The 16,746-nt window shown below is 43.2% G+C and overlaps 1 protein-coding gene across 11 annotated transcripts in view; it reads left to right on the forward strand.

Moving 5' to 3' along the window:
• The first annotated feature begins 7,021 nt into the window (after positions 1-7,021).
• STARD9 (StAR related lipid transfer domain containing 9) overlaps positions 7,022-16,746 on the forward strand; it is a 121,302-nt gene continuing 111,577 nt past the window's right edge. For 10 of the 11 annotated variants that reach the window (XR_015252605.1, XM_086710471.1, XM_086710472.1 and 7 more), the window contains exons 1-3: positions 7,742-7,860; positions 13,371-13,440; positions 15,304-15,420. Coding sequence is in view for 10 of the 11 variants with exons in the window: in XM_086710471.1 (XP_086566597.1) it covers positions 7,814-7,860; positions 13,371-13,440; positions 15,304-15,420 (234 nt within the window). In the remaining variant the exon portion in view is untranslated. Of the gene's footprint in view, positions 7,107-7,741; positions 7,861-13,370; positions 13,441-15,303; positions 15,421-16,746 lie in introns of those variants that run through there. The other variant, XM_086710475.1, reaches the window with a different exon arrangement.

Raw genomic sequence — 16,746 nt, forward strand, 5'->3', positions numbered from 1 at the left:
CTGACTGAGCTGAAGTCAGACGCTTAACCAACTGAGGCACACAGGTGCCACTGATTTCTAGTTTCTTACTGTTATGGTTGGAAACATTGCTTGATATCCTCTTAAATGTATTACAACTTGTTTTGTGGCCTAAGATAAACTAATGTTGTATGTCAATTTTACCTCAATTAAAAACTTTTTTAAATAAAAAATAAATAGAGGCACCTGGGTGGCTCAGCTGGTTAAGCGTCTGATTTCAGCTCAGGTCAGGATCTCAAGGTCCCTGGTTTTGAGCCCCACATTAGGTTCTGTGCCAACAGCTTAGAGCCTGGAGCCTGTTTCAGATCCTGTGTCTCCCTTTCTCTATGCCCCTCCCCAACTCACACTCTATCTCTCTCTCTCAAAAATAAAATAAAAACATAAAAAAATAGAAATAAAAATAAAATGGTAAATAAATGAATAATAGAGGCATAAAGGAATCAGAAATTCTTAAAGAAATGGCTGACATCACATTCAGAGTGGGAAATGTTGGGGCACCTGGGTGGCTCAGTCGGTTAAGCATCCAGCTTTGGCTCAGGTCATGATCTCACAGTTCGTGGGTTCAAGCCCCATGCTGGGCTCTGTGCTGATAGCCCAGCGCCTGGAGCCTGCTTTGGATTCTGTGTCTCCCTCTCTCTCTGCCCCTACCCTGCTCTCACTCTGTTACTGTGTCTCTCAAAAATAAATAAACATAAAAAAAATTTTTTTTTTAAATAGAGTGGGAAATGTTTAAAATAAACCTGGAACTTCTTGTAATATCAGAAATAAAGGAAGCTATCAAAAACTACTCGAGCCGAGTCAGAAGTCAGTGAGGCTCCCACTGGCCAAAGTTGAGATGATTTGGTGATCAATACTAGTAAGTACAATAGATTGAAGCAAATCAAATATGCTTAAATTCATGAATATATAAAAATAGTAAAAACAAATCATTAACCACCTTGAGAAGTGCTAGGGAACCAACTTATTTTGAAAACTGGTAATTGAAACAATCAAGCATTTGTCCTGTCTTTGCTAAATAAACTGTACCTCGGGGTAACCAAATAGTTGATGAGGAAAAGTTGCTCTGTATAGAAGTATTTCAACTCATAAATGAAGAATGGTAAGGGTGCTTGGGTGGCTCAGTCGGTGGAGCAGCTGACTCTTGATTTTGGCTCAGGTCATGATCCCAGGGTTGTGGGATCAAGCCCCATGTCGGTTTGTGTGCTGAGAGTGGCTCCTGCTTGGGATTCTCTCTCTGTCTCTCTCTCCCTTTGTCCCTCTCCCCCACTCATGCACTCTCTCTCTCTCTAAAAAAAAAAAGAAATGATAAAATTAGAGTATCATCACTTTGCAACCCCGTAATATTGTGACTTACAATAAGAAATATGTATAATGGTCTTCATCCCATTTCTGTCACAGAGCTCCTAAAATCCTTGGAATTTTCTAAGTGATGTGACCTTTAAAGGTGTCACTTGTTTGGTAATGAGGTGATTTTTAAAATTAATTAATTTTTTTATTTTTGTAATAATTTAATGTTTATTTGTATTAGAGAGAGAGAGAGAGACAGAGTGCAAGCAGGAGATGGGCAGAGAGAGATGGAGACAGAATCTGAAGCAGACTCCAGCTCTGACCTGTCAGCACAGAGCCCAATTCAGGGCTCGAACTCACAAACCACAAGCCAAAAACCACAAACCTGAGCCAAAGTTGGTCACTTAACCAACTAAGCCACCCAGACACCCCAAGTGATTTTTTTTTTTTAAGTTTATTTATTTTGAGAGAGAGAGAGAGTGAGCATGAGTTGGGGAGGGCCAGAGAGAGAGGAAGAATCCCAAGCAGGCTCTGTTCTGTTAGTCCTGACCTGACTAACCCGAAATTTAGAGCTCCTGACCTGAAATTTAGATGCTTAACTGTCTGAGCCAACCAAGTGCCCCAGGACAAATGACTTTTTTAAAAGTGTATTTATCTATTTTGAGAGAGAGACAGAGAGTTGGGGAAGATCTGAGAGAGAAGGAGAGGAAGAGAGAGAATCCCAAACAGGCTCTGCATTATCAGCAAGGAGACTGATGCAGGGCTCAAACTCATGAACTGTGAGATCATGACCTGAGCTGAAGTCTGATGCTTAACTGACTGAGCCATCCAGGCTCCCCTATAATGAGGTGACTTTTTGATCCCACTTAGAGATGAGGGCTGGTTGCCAGGAGAACCAACCATGTGAATAGAGGGTTAGGACTTTCCTACCTCCCTCAACTCTAGGGAGGAAGGAGGGCTGGAACTAAATCAACTGCCAATAGTCAGTTATTTAATCAATCATGCTTTGTAATGAATCTTTCATAAAACCCCAAAAGGATGGTGTTCCAAGACTTTCCAGATTGGAGAACCAGAACCCTTCCCACATGCCACCATGCTGGGTCTTGAACTCCATGAGGACAGAAGCTCCTTTGTTTGGGACCTCACCCTATGTATCCCTTCATCTGGTTGTTGACCTGTATCCCTTAATATTCTTTGTAATAAACTGATAATATGGTGAGTAAATGGGTTTCCTGAGTTTTGTGAGCTGCTCTAGCAGATTCGTTGAACCTAAGGAGGGGCTCATGTGAACTTCTGATTTATGCCCACTATGTCAGAAGTATAGGTAACAACCTGGACCTTTGACTGACATCTGAAGGCCAGTCTAGAAATTAATTGAATACAGGAAGGCATTGTGGGAACCTCCATTCTGTAGCCAGTGGGTCAGAAGCACAGATAATAACCTGGGATTGTGATTGGCATTGGAAGTGGAGGGCAGTCTTATGAGACTGAGCCCCTAACCCTTGGAATCTGATGCTATCTCTGGGGAGATAGTGTCAGAATTGAATTGAATTGTAAGACACCCAGCTGGTGTTGGAGAATTGCTTGGTGGGGGGAGAGAGGCACCCCACTCCACCAGACACATTGGAAATTAGGTCCAGAACATTTAAACCCCTAGTGAATTGATGACCTGAGAGCTCAAAGGATCATCATTAGCGATTACAAATATCACAAAAAGAAAAGGTGCTCGGGGCGCCTGGGTGGCTCAGTCGGTTAAGCGGCCGACTTCGGCTCAGGTCATGATTTCGCGGTCCGTGAGTTCGAGCCCCGTGTCGGGCTCTGAGCTGACAGCTCAGAGCCTGGAGCCTGTTTCAGATTCTGTGTCTCCCTCTTTCTGACCCTCCCCCGTTTATGCTCTGTCTCTGTCTCAAAAATAAATAAACGTTAAAAAAAATTAAAAAAAAAAAAGGTGCTGATTGATCTGACTAAGGTTCTGGATTGAACTACCAATTACAGATATACAGAGAATGAAGACATTTGAATATCACCATAGGGATCAATTTGGAAAATCTAGTCTGTGGGAAATCTACAGAAAAATGGCCCTTTTTTTTTTTTTAAACAAATTAATGCCAGGGGAGAAAGAGAACAACAAGGAAGTTACTGAATAAAAGATTAAAAGACCTATCAGCCCAGGGGTGCTTGGGTGGCTCTGTTGGTTGAGCGTCTGACTCTTGATTTTGGCTCAGGGCATGATCCCAGGGTTGTGGGATCAAGCTCTACATCAGGCTCTGTGCTGAGCATGGAGCCTGCTTGGGATTCTTTCTCTCCCTTTCTTTCTGCCCCACCCCCCTCGCAACAAAGAAGCAAACAAATAAATGACATATCAACCCAATTTATTTGGATCCTGACTCAAAGATGTTTTGTTTTAATTTTTTTAATATTTATTTTTGAGAGAGAGAGAGAGAGGATGAACATGAGAGGGGGAGGGCCAGAGAGAGAGGGGGACAAAGGATCTAAAGTGGGCTCCATGCTGACAGCAGAGAGCCTGATGTGGGACTCAAATTCACAAATTGTGAGATCATGACCTGAGCCAAAGTTGGATGCTTAATCAATTGAGCCACCCAGGCACCTCCAGAGATTGTTTAAAAAGAATAACTTTAGGAGACAATAAGGGAAGTTTAAATTCTGAATATTTATGGTATTAAGGAACTAATGTCCCTGGTCATGATAATGATATTATGGTTATGTTAGAAAGAAGTTCTTGGGCAGCTGGGTGGCTCAGGAGGTTTGATATCTGACTCTTGATTTCAGCTTAGGTCATGATGTCATGGTTCGTGGGTTGGAGCCCCATTTTGGGCACCCATGCTGATGGCACAGAGCCTGCTTGGGATTCTCACTCTCTCTCTCTCTCTCTCTGCCCCCCTCCTGCTAGCTATCTTTCTCTCTTAAAAAGTGTCCTTATCTTTTAAAAGTCCAGATCGAAATATTTATGATTATACACAATTTTTAAAGTACAGAATATTATTAGGCCAACTTCTCCAATCTGAAAATAGAAATATATTAACAAAACAATACTTTTTTCAGATTTATTGGGATACAATTCATATTTAACACTGTGTAAGTTTAAGGTGTACAACATATTGACATTGTGAAATGATTACCACAATAAGGTTGGTTAATATATCCATATATATTATCATATAATTACTATTTTTGTGTGTGGTGGTAAGAACACTTAAGATTTATTCTCAGGGTGCCTGGGTGGCTCAGTTGATTAAGCCTCTGACTCTTGGTTTCGTCTCAGGTCATGATCTCAGTTGTGCAGTGGAGCCCTATGTTGGGCTCCATGCTGAGCATGGAGCCTGCTTAAGATTCTCTCTCTTTCTCACCCTCTGCCCTTCTGCCCAACTTGTGCTCTTTCTTCCTCTCTCTCTGAAATTAAAGTAAAATAAAATTTTATTCTCTTAGCAACGTTCTTTTTTCTCTTTCTTTTCTTTCCTTCCTTCTTTTCCTTCCTTTCTTCCTTTCTTTCTTTCTTTCTTTCTTTCTTTCTTTCTTTCTTTCTTTCTTTCTTTCTTTCTTTCTTTCTTTCTTTCTTTCTTTCTTTCTTTCTAAGTAATCTCTACCCCCAACATGGGACTGGAACTCACAACCCTGAGATCAAGAGTCACATGACCCACCAACTGAGTCAGCTAGGTGCCAGTCCTAGCAACTTTCAAGTATACAATACAGTATTGTTAACTATAGTCACTATACTGTACATTAGATGGCCAGAACTTCTATCTGGAAGTTTGTACCCTTCGACCAACATATTCTCATTTTCCCACCCCCAGCCCTGTTACCACCAATCTGTTTCAGTAAGTTTTGCTTTTTAAGATTCCACATGAAAGATCATACACGATTTATCTTTCTCTGAGTTATTCTGCCTAGAATAATGCCCATCCGTGTTGTCACAAATGGCAGGATTTCCTTTTTTTAAATGGCTGATTAATTTTCCATCACACACACACACACACACACACACACACACACACACACAAACACACACACACTGCATTTTCTTTATCCATCCATCTTTAAAAAACTTTTTTTAAATGTTTATTTATTTTTGAGAGAGACAGAGACAGAGTGCAAGCTGGGGAGGGGCAGAGAGAGAGGGAGACACAGAATTCAAAGCAGGCTCCAGGCTGTCAGAACCAAGCCTGAAGCAGGACTTGAACTCATGAGCCGTGAGATCACGACCTGAGCTGAAGTCAGCCACTTACCCAACTGAGACAGGTGTCCCTGTCTCCTCCTCCTCCTCCTCGTCCCCCTCCTCGTCCCCCTCCTCGTCCTCGTCCTCCTCCTCCTCCTCCTCCTCCTCCTCCTTCTTCTTCTTCTTCTTCTTCTTCTTCTTCTTCTTCTTCTTCTCTTAAAGAGAGAGAGCATGAGCAGGGGAGAGAGGCAGAGAGAGAGAGAGAGAATCTCTCTCAATCCCACAACTCTGGGATCACAACTGAGCCAAAACTAAGAGTCAGATGCTCTACTGACTGAGCCATGCAGATACCCCTCTTTATCCATCTTTTGGTGCACATTTAAATTGTTTCCATGTCTTGGCTAATTGTGAATAATGCTGCAACGAACTTGCGGGTGCAGGTATATTTTCAAGATACTGATTTCATTTCATTTCCATTTTTACCCAGAAGTGGGATCTTTGGTATTTCTATTTTTAATTTTTTGAAGAACCTCAATACTGGTTTTCCTAACAGTGATTATTTTCACTGCAAAGCACAGTGAGTAGAGAAGCCATTCAGAAGACTAGGGTTCCAGGTGAATCTGAATTGTGTCCTAATACTCTAAGGAAGAATACTTTCAAACAGATGAGAAAGAGGAGACTGGAAAGGTAAACTGCTATTGCAAAATGCCTGACACCACCATGAAGTACTAAAGAGTTTCCTAACTGGTCTCTGTTGGGCTTTCCTCATTCCCCATTCCTCAGCCTAGTCTCAAAACAACAGCCAGAGCAATCCTTTAAAGATATAAATCATATAATTTTGCTTTCTCCTTAAAACTTTCCAATTGTTTTCCAATTCACCCAGAATAAAATTCAAAGAGTTTATGGTGGTTTCATGTTACCTCTATGACTCTCCCTCTCTGTCACTTCATTCTATCCCCACTGAATTTCTTGTCATTCTTCTAATGTTCAAGGCTACATCCAAGTTCTGAGCCCTCACACTGGCCTGGTCCCTGTGTCTGGAATTGTCCTTCAAGATAACAGCGGGATTCTTTTCTTTCCTTCAGATTTTTCTCATGTCACTTTCTCAGCAAATACTTCCCTGGCCATATCTGAAATTTCAACACCTTCTCTGCTTTCTTCTATCTCCTCTCCTGCTTTATATTTTGTCTTTATGCATATTATACATCTCTGATATACATTTTAAATTGTTTTGCTTATTGGTAATTTCTCTCACCAAGCTCCATGAGGTCAGAGGTTTGCCTGTTTTCTTCACTGTAGGAAGAATTATATCCTTCCTACTGAGAACAAAGCCCGTTATAATAGGTGCTTGCTTAGAAAATATTTATTAAATAAATGAATACTTGAAGGGCCCCCTCCTTTTCTTCAAATCTAGTTAAGTGTCACCTTATCAGTGAGGTCTTTCCTTAAGATCCTGTATAAGTACCTTTCCCTCTACATATCCCAAAACCATTTCCCTGCTTAAAAAAAAATTTCAGTCAGCACCATCTGACAAATTATATAATTTGTCTCTTTTCCTTTCCCTGTAGATTCTAAGTTCCGCGAAAGCTGGGACTGTATCCGCAAGAACCGGAGCACCTGACTCTTGGTAGGTATTCAAGTTATTTCTTGGATGAACTAATGAACCATTTCGGACTGACAGCATTCTTTCCACGATCACAAACACTGTCAGAGTGGCCATGAAGTTCCATCACAATCTAGAGAAGCTTGCCAACTAGCACTGTAAACTTCACACTCCCGGTGCTTCTTCAAGAGCACTGTTCTTCGCTAGGAACTGCAAATGTCGCTGGGAACTGTTCGCCATTTCATTTCTGCCCCTAAAATTTAAGCACAGAATTGACAGCTCAGGGCAACGCAGTGATTACAAGTATTTAGCAAATTTCGTTGTAAACTGTCGGTGTTAACCGAAACTTAAACGTGTTTACTTGACTCTGTACAGCACTGTCCGAGAACAAAAGCTAATTCCTGGTAGGTGGGGCCTGGCCTGTATGGCTCAGGATTGGCTGAGACGCGGCAGGCCTCGCCCTCGTCGAACAGATTCGCCCTTGGGCGGCGCTGTGTTGGGCGGTGCGTGGGCGGGGCGAGGCGGGGCGGAGCCAGGCGGGCTTGGCAGGCCGGGCCGGGCGACCTCCCGCCCACCGGACTCACGATTGGCTGAGGCGCCGCAGACTCTACCCTCGCGGGCTCACTGCGCGCGCATGGGCGGGGCCGTCCCGTGAGGCGCGTGGGGCGGGCGGGGCTGGACTTGGGGTTGGGCTGGGGATGCTGCGGCTGGGCTTGGGCTGAGGCCGAGGGATGGCGAACGTGCGGGTGGCCGTGAGGGTCCGACCTCTCAGCAAGAGGTGAGTCTGGAAGGGAGGGGGCTCCTGAGGCGTCATATGAGCTGAGAGGAGGGCGAGGTCCCCGCCTCTCGCTCAAGTGATACTGGCGCGGAGAAGTCAGACACAAAGTGGCCCAAGGGGCCAGGGTCCGGAAACCCTAAAAGCCTGGCGGGACAAAGTTTCGGTTAGAACTTTCGGGTCTCGTCCTAGCGTATAGTGCTTACTGGATTGCGTCAGCGGTGGGCTGCGCTGTGTCCGTGTCCCGGGAGTCCTGTGAGCAGGAGTTTTGGGGGACCACGGCTCAAGTCTTGATGCATGGGTTGGTTGGGCCTTTCTCACTGAGTTCGCTGAGAAGGGCTGGGAAAGTACCCGGGGAGAGGAATGGGCAGTGTCTTCTCTTCTTCTTGGTGGCTCTGGAGTACCTGCGGGGGCTGAGGCAGAATTGTGTGTGCTCCTGAGCGCACATTGGTTTCTCTGCACAGATGTGGAGAGAGCCAGATTGTCAGGCGTGAGAGGGAAATTGAGGCCCAGGAAGAGCGCGGTTTCATCCCATGCGCGGTAGCAGAACTGGGTAGTAGAAGGAAGTTATTCTAACCCGTTTCTTCAGTGTCGTCAGTGCTTATTTCCTCATGGGCTAATCAGATCCATCATCTCTCAGCTCTTGAGGCATCCAATATCAGGCGACATAATTTCTTCCCTTTTTCATGGATTTTCCACTCCTAGGTTTGGAAAGCCAGGGAAGGGCTGGTATTTTAATTGTTTTTATTTGTTTGTTGTCGTTTTTTAATGTGGGGCTCGAGCTCACCCAGAGATCAGGAGAGCAAGAGTCTCATGCTTTACTGACTGAGCCAACCAGGAGCCCCTGAACTGTGTGTGTGTGTGTTTTAATTTTTTAATGTTTTATATTTTTGAGAGAGAGAGAGCGAGCGAGCAGGTGAGAGAGGGAGACACAGAATCTGAAGTAGGCTCCAGGTTCTGAGCTGTCAGCACAGAGCCCAACATGGGGCTTGAACTCATGGACCATGAGATCATGACCTGAGCCGAGGTCAGATGCTTAGCCAACTGAGACACCCAGGGGCCCCACCCCTGTACCGTTTTTTAAAGAGCTATTAGAGTTTGCTGATAGGTATAGAAGGTGTAGAAAGAACACTGAGAGCAAAGGACTTCAGTTGTTAGAAAACCCCCTTTTGGGGAGAGGATGTGTAGAGGGAGGTGAGTGAGAGGAGACAAAGGTGGCAGAATGTAGTTTGGGACCATAAGACATATAATGGAGCTATTTGGGAGGTTTAAATTTTTTCCAGGACATAAGGTGGCTTGCAAATTGGGCAGAAGGATAAACAAAAATGCATTGTCTCCCATAACAAAATTTGGTACTAGCAGGGATTATTTTTGTCCCTCGTATGGTGGTGATTGGTTTTGAAAAGTCATACAATTGACAGAATAATGAGGCGAGCAATGGGATGAGGGAAAGAAACAAGAACAGAAAAGAAAGTAGGAAAAAGGCAAAAGAGATACAATGAAGAAAGAAGGAAAGCAGTACATGCCTGAACTGCTGTGTTTAGATTGGTAAGTGGTTTATGACATCGGGCTTCTGCATGATTGAATGTGGTGACTTATGGTTGAGGAGTTTTCATAGGTGCAGCTGCCACCTTGGAGGTAGCCTCCAGCTCATCTTCTTTTTGCAAAACTGTTCTTTTAGGGTTCTCAGGATAATTACCTTGAGCACCCCTAACAGTAGCCTCTCAATTCCTTGAGTGCTAGGAATTTATAATAGTGTGGATTAGATTAATAAAACGCTGTTGTGGAGCACCTGGGTGGCTCAGTCGGTTAAGTGTTCAACTTCCACTCGGGTCATGATCTCCCGCGTTGGTGAGTTTGAGCCCCAGGTCGGGCTCTGTGCTGACAGCTCAGAGCCTGGAGCCTGCTTAGGATTCCAGGTCTCCCTCTCTCGCTGCCCGTTCCCCACTCCTGCTCTGTCTTTCGCTCTCTTCAAAAATAAACATAAAAAAACTAAGAAAATGCTTTTGAAATTGACTTATTTGCAGCCATGGTAGAGAGTAATTTATCTCATCAAACAAAAGTGAAGGTGAAAAAAGGGCACGAAAGCTTACTTGCTTTTAGTTTAGGTAACGAGGCTTGAGCATCAAGAGGTAGAATGCCAATGCTGCAGATATCCAGGTGTGAATAAATTATATGAGGCTGAAGATTCAGGAGCAAATATGGATAAACCCACTGTGACTCCCCAGCTAAGAAGTCGAGACCACTCCTGTCTTCTCAGAGAATCCTGCAGAGATGCAGCTATACCCAGGGTTTGTTAACTTCCACTATCTTTGCTGAGGTTCATCCAAATGTAGGGAATCTGCTAATTATGTGGTTTGTTCAAACTTCAAATAAGTCACTGGCACGGATTCAGCTAATAGTCATTGGATATGATGTACTTGTGAAGAAATCTTAGAGATCATCTGGTCTAAGCTTCCATTTTTTGTTTTTCCAGATAAGAAAATGGTCTTGTTTAAGGTCTAAAAGTAGGTAGAGTCAAGATTCCAGTCAGTAGACAAAGTTGTTTCTTCCTGAGACGACCAAAAAGTTGTGCCTCTTGATCAAATGCCTGTTGGCTTAATAGGACTGGGACTGACCATAAGTAAAATGATAATGTGGGAAATGGTTTTGATTCCCTCCCACTCCTCACAATTTCCCATAATTAGAAAATCTGTAGCTCATTATGTGATGCTCTTCCTTGCGTATCCAGAATCATTCATCATTGAAAGAACATGTTCTCTTCTGTCAATATTGTAGGCTCTGGAATACTCCCCACTGCCCTGTCAAAAGTTACTGTTTGTATACTATATTCCCTTTCTGTGGGTCGTAGGTTTTTTTTTTTTTTAATCTGTAAAATAGGATAACTACTTCAATATTTTTTTTATGAAGATTAAATGAAAGAATACATTAAAAATACCTAGGGCTTGGCTCATTTTAAGGGTACAAAAAGGTGTTCGCTATATAATTTTTAACAATTATTTTTATTACTCCTTATACTTAGATGTCTGCTTTTTTTTTTTTTTTTTTTAACTTTTACAAATGATTAGATAATAAGTGGTAATGGCTTGCTTATTTTCCCCTCTAGGGCAGTGATTCTCAAATTACCGTTGCATACAATCCACCTGGGGAGCTTGTTATAATGCAACTTGGCTTGTTGTTCCCCGCCCCATAATGCAACTTGTTAACAGGAATTCAAATAAACCCACCAACTCACTTAATTCTGATGAAGGTAGCCTGTGGACCACACTCTAAGAAACATTGTTGTAGGAGTAAATGTGTAACTGAGGATTTATCCCTGTGCAAAGGGAAATTCATTCTAAGAAATAAATGCCTCTTGGTAGAATTCAGGACCCCAAGGCAAGTGTTAGTAGCGCCATTCCGCGTCATAAGGCTCTATCTCTGCAGACTTTCGTTGAGCTCTGTGTGGCCAGCTCCCCAGTTGAGGTTGGTGCCCTTTCTTTCTGTTCAGTGTTTTTTTCAAGTTTGTTTATTTATTTTGAGAGAGAGAGAGAGAAAGCGTGAGTTGGGGAGGGGCATAGAGAATCTGAAGCAGGTTCCACACTATCAGTGTGTAGCCCGACACAGGGCTTGAACCTATGAACCATGAGTTAAATGCATAACCGCTTAACCGTTTGAGCCACCCAGGCGCCCCTGTTCTGCTCAGTTTTAGTTCTCCCTCATTTTGTTTTAGAATAGCTTGGAATCCCTAGGTTACCAATGGCAGTGGTCCAGGCCTGGAAGAGTCAGCATCTTACCCTTATGATTTGTATCTTTCTTCCAAGAAGTCAAATTCAGGATGTTTCTTTTCAGGCTGCTTTATATGAGAGAGTCATAGATGAATCCTCAAGAAAGGGTGTACTTAGAAAAAATTAGGTAATAGATTTGGAAAAGTTATTGCATGATTTTTTTTCTTATTTTCTTTATTGTCCAAATTTACTACAATATGTGTATTGCTTTTATAGTGGGAGGAGAGATAATAAAATGTACCTTAGAATGAAGAAAGGAAAAAAAATGTTACCATGTAAAATGTTAACAGTAAAGATGAAAGATTTTCTTTAGAATCATTGAGGGCTGATGAGCAGGGTATGGTTTATGATCCTGGGGGACTAAGAGTATCTCAGGTGCCTTGAGTACTATCTAGTATAAAATGTGAAAGAAAGAGCATCAAGGCCTTGAGGAAATTTAGGTAACAGACAAGTTACTACATGGGAGAGGGAAATTTCCCACCCAGGGCTTTATCCCAGACTCACTCACCGGTTTAAAAAAATAATCTTAGGGGTGCTTGGGTGGCTCAGTCGGTTAAGCATCTGACTTTGGCTCAGGTCATGATCTTACAGTTGGTGAGTTTGAGCCCCACTTCGGGCTCTGTGCTGACAGCTCAGGGTCTGGAGCCTGCTTTGGATTCTGTGTCTCTCTCACTTTCTGCCCCTCCCCCACTCACGCTCTGTCTCTCTCTCTCAAAAGATGAATAAACGTTAAAAAATAAAATCTTAAATGTAAAGACCCTTGTCTCACTATGCCTCTCCTCCCCTCCCCAAACTCTCAAGGTCACATCCTCGGAACCATGAGGAAGGATAAAAATGAGACAGAACATATTTTCTTAACTTTCAGGTTCTAGGCTAGGAGTAATTTAGTTGATTACTTTCATTATAGTGGGGGAAATGCCAATGAATTTAATTCTCATCTGCCATTTTGGCTTTCACTTCAGCTAAAAGGATTTCATATCTAGAATGGAGTATATTCTGTTTATTTTGGGCTTCAGGTGTATGGATCACTTGAATTAAGCCCCTTAAAGTAAATTTAGGGGTTGGTTGGTTATGTAGTTTTACTACATAACTGCTACATAGGAAAATTCTTGGGTATCTTAGCTCTCATTCGGATTTAGGAAGACAAAAGGAAAGGATTTGGAAAATATGTTCTCAGCGTCTCAACAGAGAGGACTCCAAAACCCTTTTCATTATTATCTGTGCTCAAAATCCCAGAAAAATGAGAGGGGATGACTTGTGCTCTGAGCAAAGGGTACTCTGCAGAGTTTCAGGCCTGATTTCTAAGGTATGGTTAAGAGCCTAGGCTTTGTGGTCAGATAAATCTGGGTTTAAATCCCAGCTCTGCCACTGCTTGATGTGTGAGCTTGGACAAGTTACATAATTTCTCTCAGTTTCAGTCTTCCATTTGAAAAAATGAAGATACGGTAGGAAGCCATGTCAAGAGGGTGTGTTAGCGGTAAGATTGCATAAGATGAAGCATAATATGACTGTACCTAATACAGTGCCTATCACGTGGAGGGTGCTCAATAGTGGTAATTTTTAGCTCTTCTAGAGCCAATCTAATGATCTAGAGAAGCACTTCTGCCGGGGGACAGCTACTTAGGAGACAGCAGTAGGGAAACATTTTGTCCCAATAACGCTGGTCTCAACTTCCCTTTTCTTGATTTTTTTTTTTTTTTTTTTAAGCAATGTTTCTTCTCATATGAGTTTGGGTCTTTTTTCTAGGGAGACCAAAGAAGGGGGAAGAATTATCATGGAAGTTGATGGCAAAGTGGCAAAAATCAGAAATTTAAAGGTAAGCCTGAAATTGTTTTCCTTTCTCTTTCCACTGAGGAGTTTGTATGATTACAGGGGCTTCTGGGATAAGGATGTGTTTAGGGTGGAGGATTGGGAGAGGGAAGAGTTATAACCTACTACAAAGCAAGTATAAAAATAAGGCAGGAAAGGGGCGCCTGGGTGGCGCAGTCGGTTAAGCGTCCGACTTCAGCCAGGTCACGATCTCACGGTCCATGAGTTCGAGCCCCGCGTCAGGCTCTGGGCTGATGGCTCAGAGCCTGGAGCCTGTTTCCGATTCTGTGTCTCCCTCTCTCTCTGCCCCTCCCCTGTTCATGCTCTATCTCTCTCTGTCCCAAAAAAATAAATAAACATTGAAAAAAAAAAAAATAAGGCAGGAAAGAAGTATAGGAATTGTGGCACGGCAGCCCAAGTTCTGTCAAATAGGGTGCAGATGTTTAGAAACTGGTTGGTAATTGTTTATGGGCACCATGGCCAGTTTAAGTCATGCTGGGTACATCTGTGGATATACTTAATTCGCCTGACCACGAGTTAGATTTTATCCCAAGTCCCTCATTTGATATCACTTAATTTAGAGGCATTACTATAGATTTTAATATGCATCAGATCTCAGAATGGAGTAGGTCACTATCCTGGGTCTTGATACAGATTTTCTTTCACAGATCTAACTGACCTTTGAGTCACAATTGGACAAACGCTGGGAACTTCCTCCCCCACCCCACACCCCTTCCCAGGGCTGATTTCCTCCATCCTATTCCTTCCTTTACCAGAACAGCGGAAGTGGAAGAGTTTCTTTCTTTCTGGGCCTTGGGGTGTGACGGAGGGAAGCTGGCCATGTGACTGCTGCTATAGACAGCTTGCAGGTAGTATTAAGCACTCCTGAGAGTGAGGAAGCTGACTTGCATGAGTGAGGGTTATCAAGAACCCAGGCCTTCCAGCCATGCCCACTCCTGTGATGTGATGTGATACGATGTTTCCCTTGACAGCAGCTCTGGGCTAAAAGAGAACAGGACCTGCCAAACTTGCAACAGGAGCTCCCCAGGGACAAAAGACCTTTTATTCTCTGCTGTCTCTTATTTATGTCTCTGTTGCTTAAACACTTCAGGGGCTTTGTTCTGAAAGGTGAGACTTTTGGTTTTTAAGAATAAATCCTGGCCAGGATCAAACTCTAATCTGCCCCCTGCACACCTCCTTAGCTGTCTACTTCCTTGAAGTCATTTATCCACTAAAAATTTCTTAGTCATTCTGACAGCCTCCTTCTACTGTAGTTTATGGTGACTAGTGCTGGGGGTTGTCTATCTCTGTTCAGAGTCTAAATATTAAATAGTAAGACATTTCTGGGAATAATACCATTCTCCCCAGTACCTGGAAGTCAGTGTGGTTCCAAGCTCTGGCTCTACCCTCATCTACCATGGGCAGTTGGGTTGGTCCTCACTCTTCTGTCCATTGTGCTTCCTAATTCGCTAGGGGTGGATACCAAGGGACCTCTGTGAAAGCCCTCAGTTGGTAGACTGTCAGGCCCAGGCACCGAACTACACATGCACTCCTAGTATCCTTTACAGAAATGCCTGGAGAAAAAATGATAGTGATAAAAAGATGCTCCGAGAGGGAAAGACTTTCTCTCCTAAGCTGCTCTGTGCTTGGTTCATATATAGGCAGATGGGTGACAGTATGATAGGCACATTTAATTCTCCAGGGGTTTTAAATGAGGAAATGACAAAGGTTACTTTTTTTTCTTCAGGTAGATAACATAAAGATTTTCATGACCAGTTCAGGTCTCTCTAGCTATAGCAGGGAGGAATCAGGTGGCACTGGCTAGATTCTGATATTATGATAGAAAAGACTATCCTATGTTTGATTTTAGGTGGACAATCGACCAGATGGCTTTGGTGACTCCCGGGAGAAAGTGGTGGCATTTGGCTTTGATTATTGCTACTGGTCTGTCAACCCAGAGGACCCCCAGTATGCATCTCAGGATGTGGTAATGTCATTTTCCCTTCACTCTCCTCAGTTCTGACTGGATAATTATTGGGAAATTAACATGGGACCTGGCTATTTCTTACTTTAATATTTTGGTCAGAAACTAATGATGTTCTGCTTTGAGAAATAGTAGTGAGAGGCTTCGGTTGCAGAAAGAACAAAGGAAATGGGAAAAGACTGCTTGCTCAGGTCATGAAAGTTGGCTAGTGTCCATTTAGGCTTGGGCCACAGCAAGATTCAGGTGGGTAGAAATTAGTTCAGGTAGTGTTCTCCTACGGCAGATAAATGGGCTCACCTAAAACTTGGCCTTTGGTATATACAGCAAAAGGACCCAGGAATCCTAGAGGCTAGTATCTTTGACACTCAGGCTTGTTCTTATGGTCCTAGGCTGAGTGTAAAAGGGCTAGACATCTAGTCTGGCAGCCTGCAAGGTATGTGAGAAGTGAATTCTATTGATCTGCTGAGGATTGAGAGGACCAGTCAAGGCCTTCCCAGCAAGACTGTCGGTCACCCTTCCTGCCTCTGGTAGTTCTACTTAGCTCTCTCACAAGCTTCTGAGGCAGCAGGTCTGGCCAGCTGAGTCTACAGGGCTTCTCTCTGTTTCTGTGAAGCAGCAGCATTGTCCTTGTTGGAGCACTGTTGAAGGTCATGCATTCAGTCCCCGTGATGGCCTGCAAACCTTGCCCCATTGAGTTTTATGACCACAGACAATAGCCCTCACCTCAGCAGTTACCAAGATACTTTCTATGAAAGTCCATCCCTAATATTAGAAAAATCACTTATTTGGCCTTCTGTGGGTCAATATCATCATACCTACATATGAAAAATAGTAATAAGTCCTTAGGAAATACCACTGGAAATGGAAATATTTTGGGGGGAAGTCTGGAAGAACATTGCCTATCAGTCTATATACTTTTCCTTAAATGTTTATTTATTTTTGAGAGAGTGAGTGCATGCGTGAGTGGGGGAGGGGCAGAGAGAGAGGGGGACAGAAGATCTAAAGCGGGCTCAGCACTGACAGCAGAGAGCCTGATGCAGGGCTCAAAGTCACCAAACCATGAGATCATGACCTGAGCCAGAGTCGGATGCTTAACCAGCTTGGCCACCCAGGCACCCTGTCAGTCTGTATACTTTTGAATAAAAAGCTAAAGTATGTTTTCTGCTAAGTGTTTTAGTTTTTTGTGAACCTTTTTCTGATTATGCCAAAGAAGCAATGTTATCAAGTTTGAGTGACTTAAAACATGAAAAAAAATATGGGGGGCGCCTGATTGGCTCAGTCAGTTGAGTGTCTGACTTCAACTCAGGTCATGATCTCACGGTTTGTGAG

This window comes from Puma concolor, chromosome B3, assembly GCF_028749965.1.
Source record: "Puma concolor isolate L17-30 chromosome B3, mPumCon1.1.hap2, whole genome shotgun sequence".
NCBI classification, from domain to species: domain Eukaryota; kingdom Metazoa; phylum Chordata; class Mammalia; order Carnivora; family Felidae; genus Puma; species Puma concolor.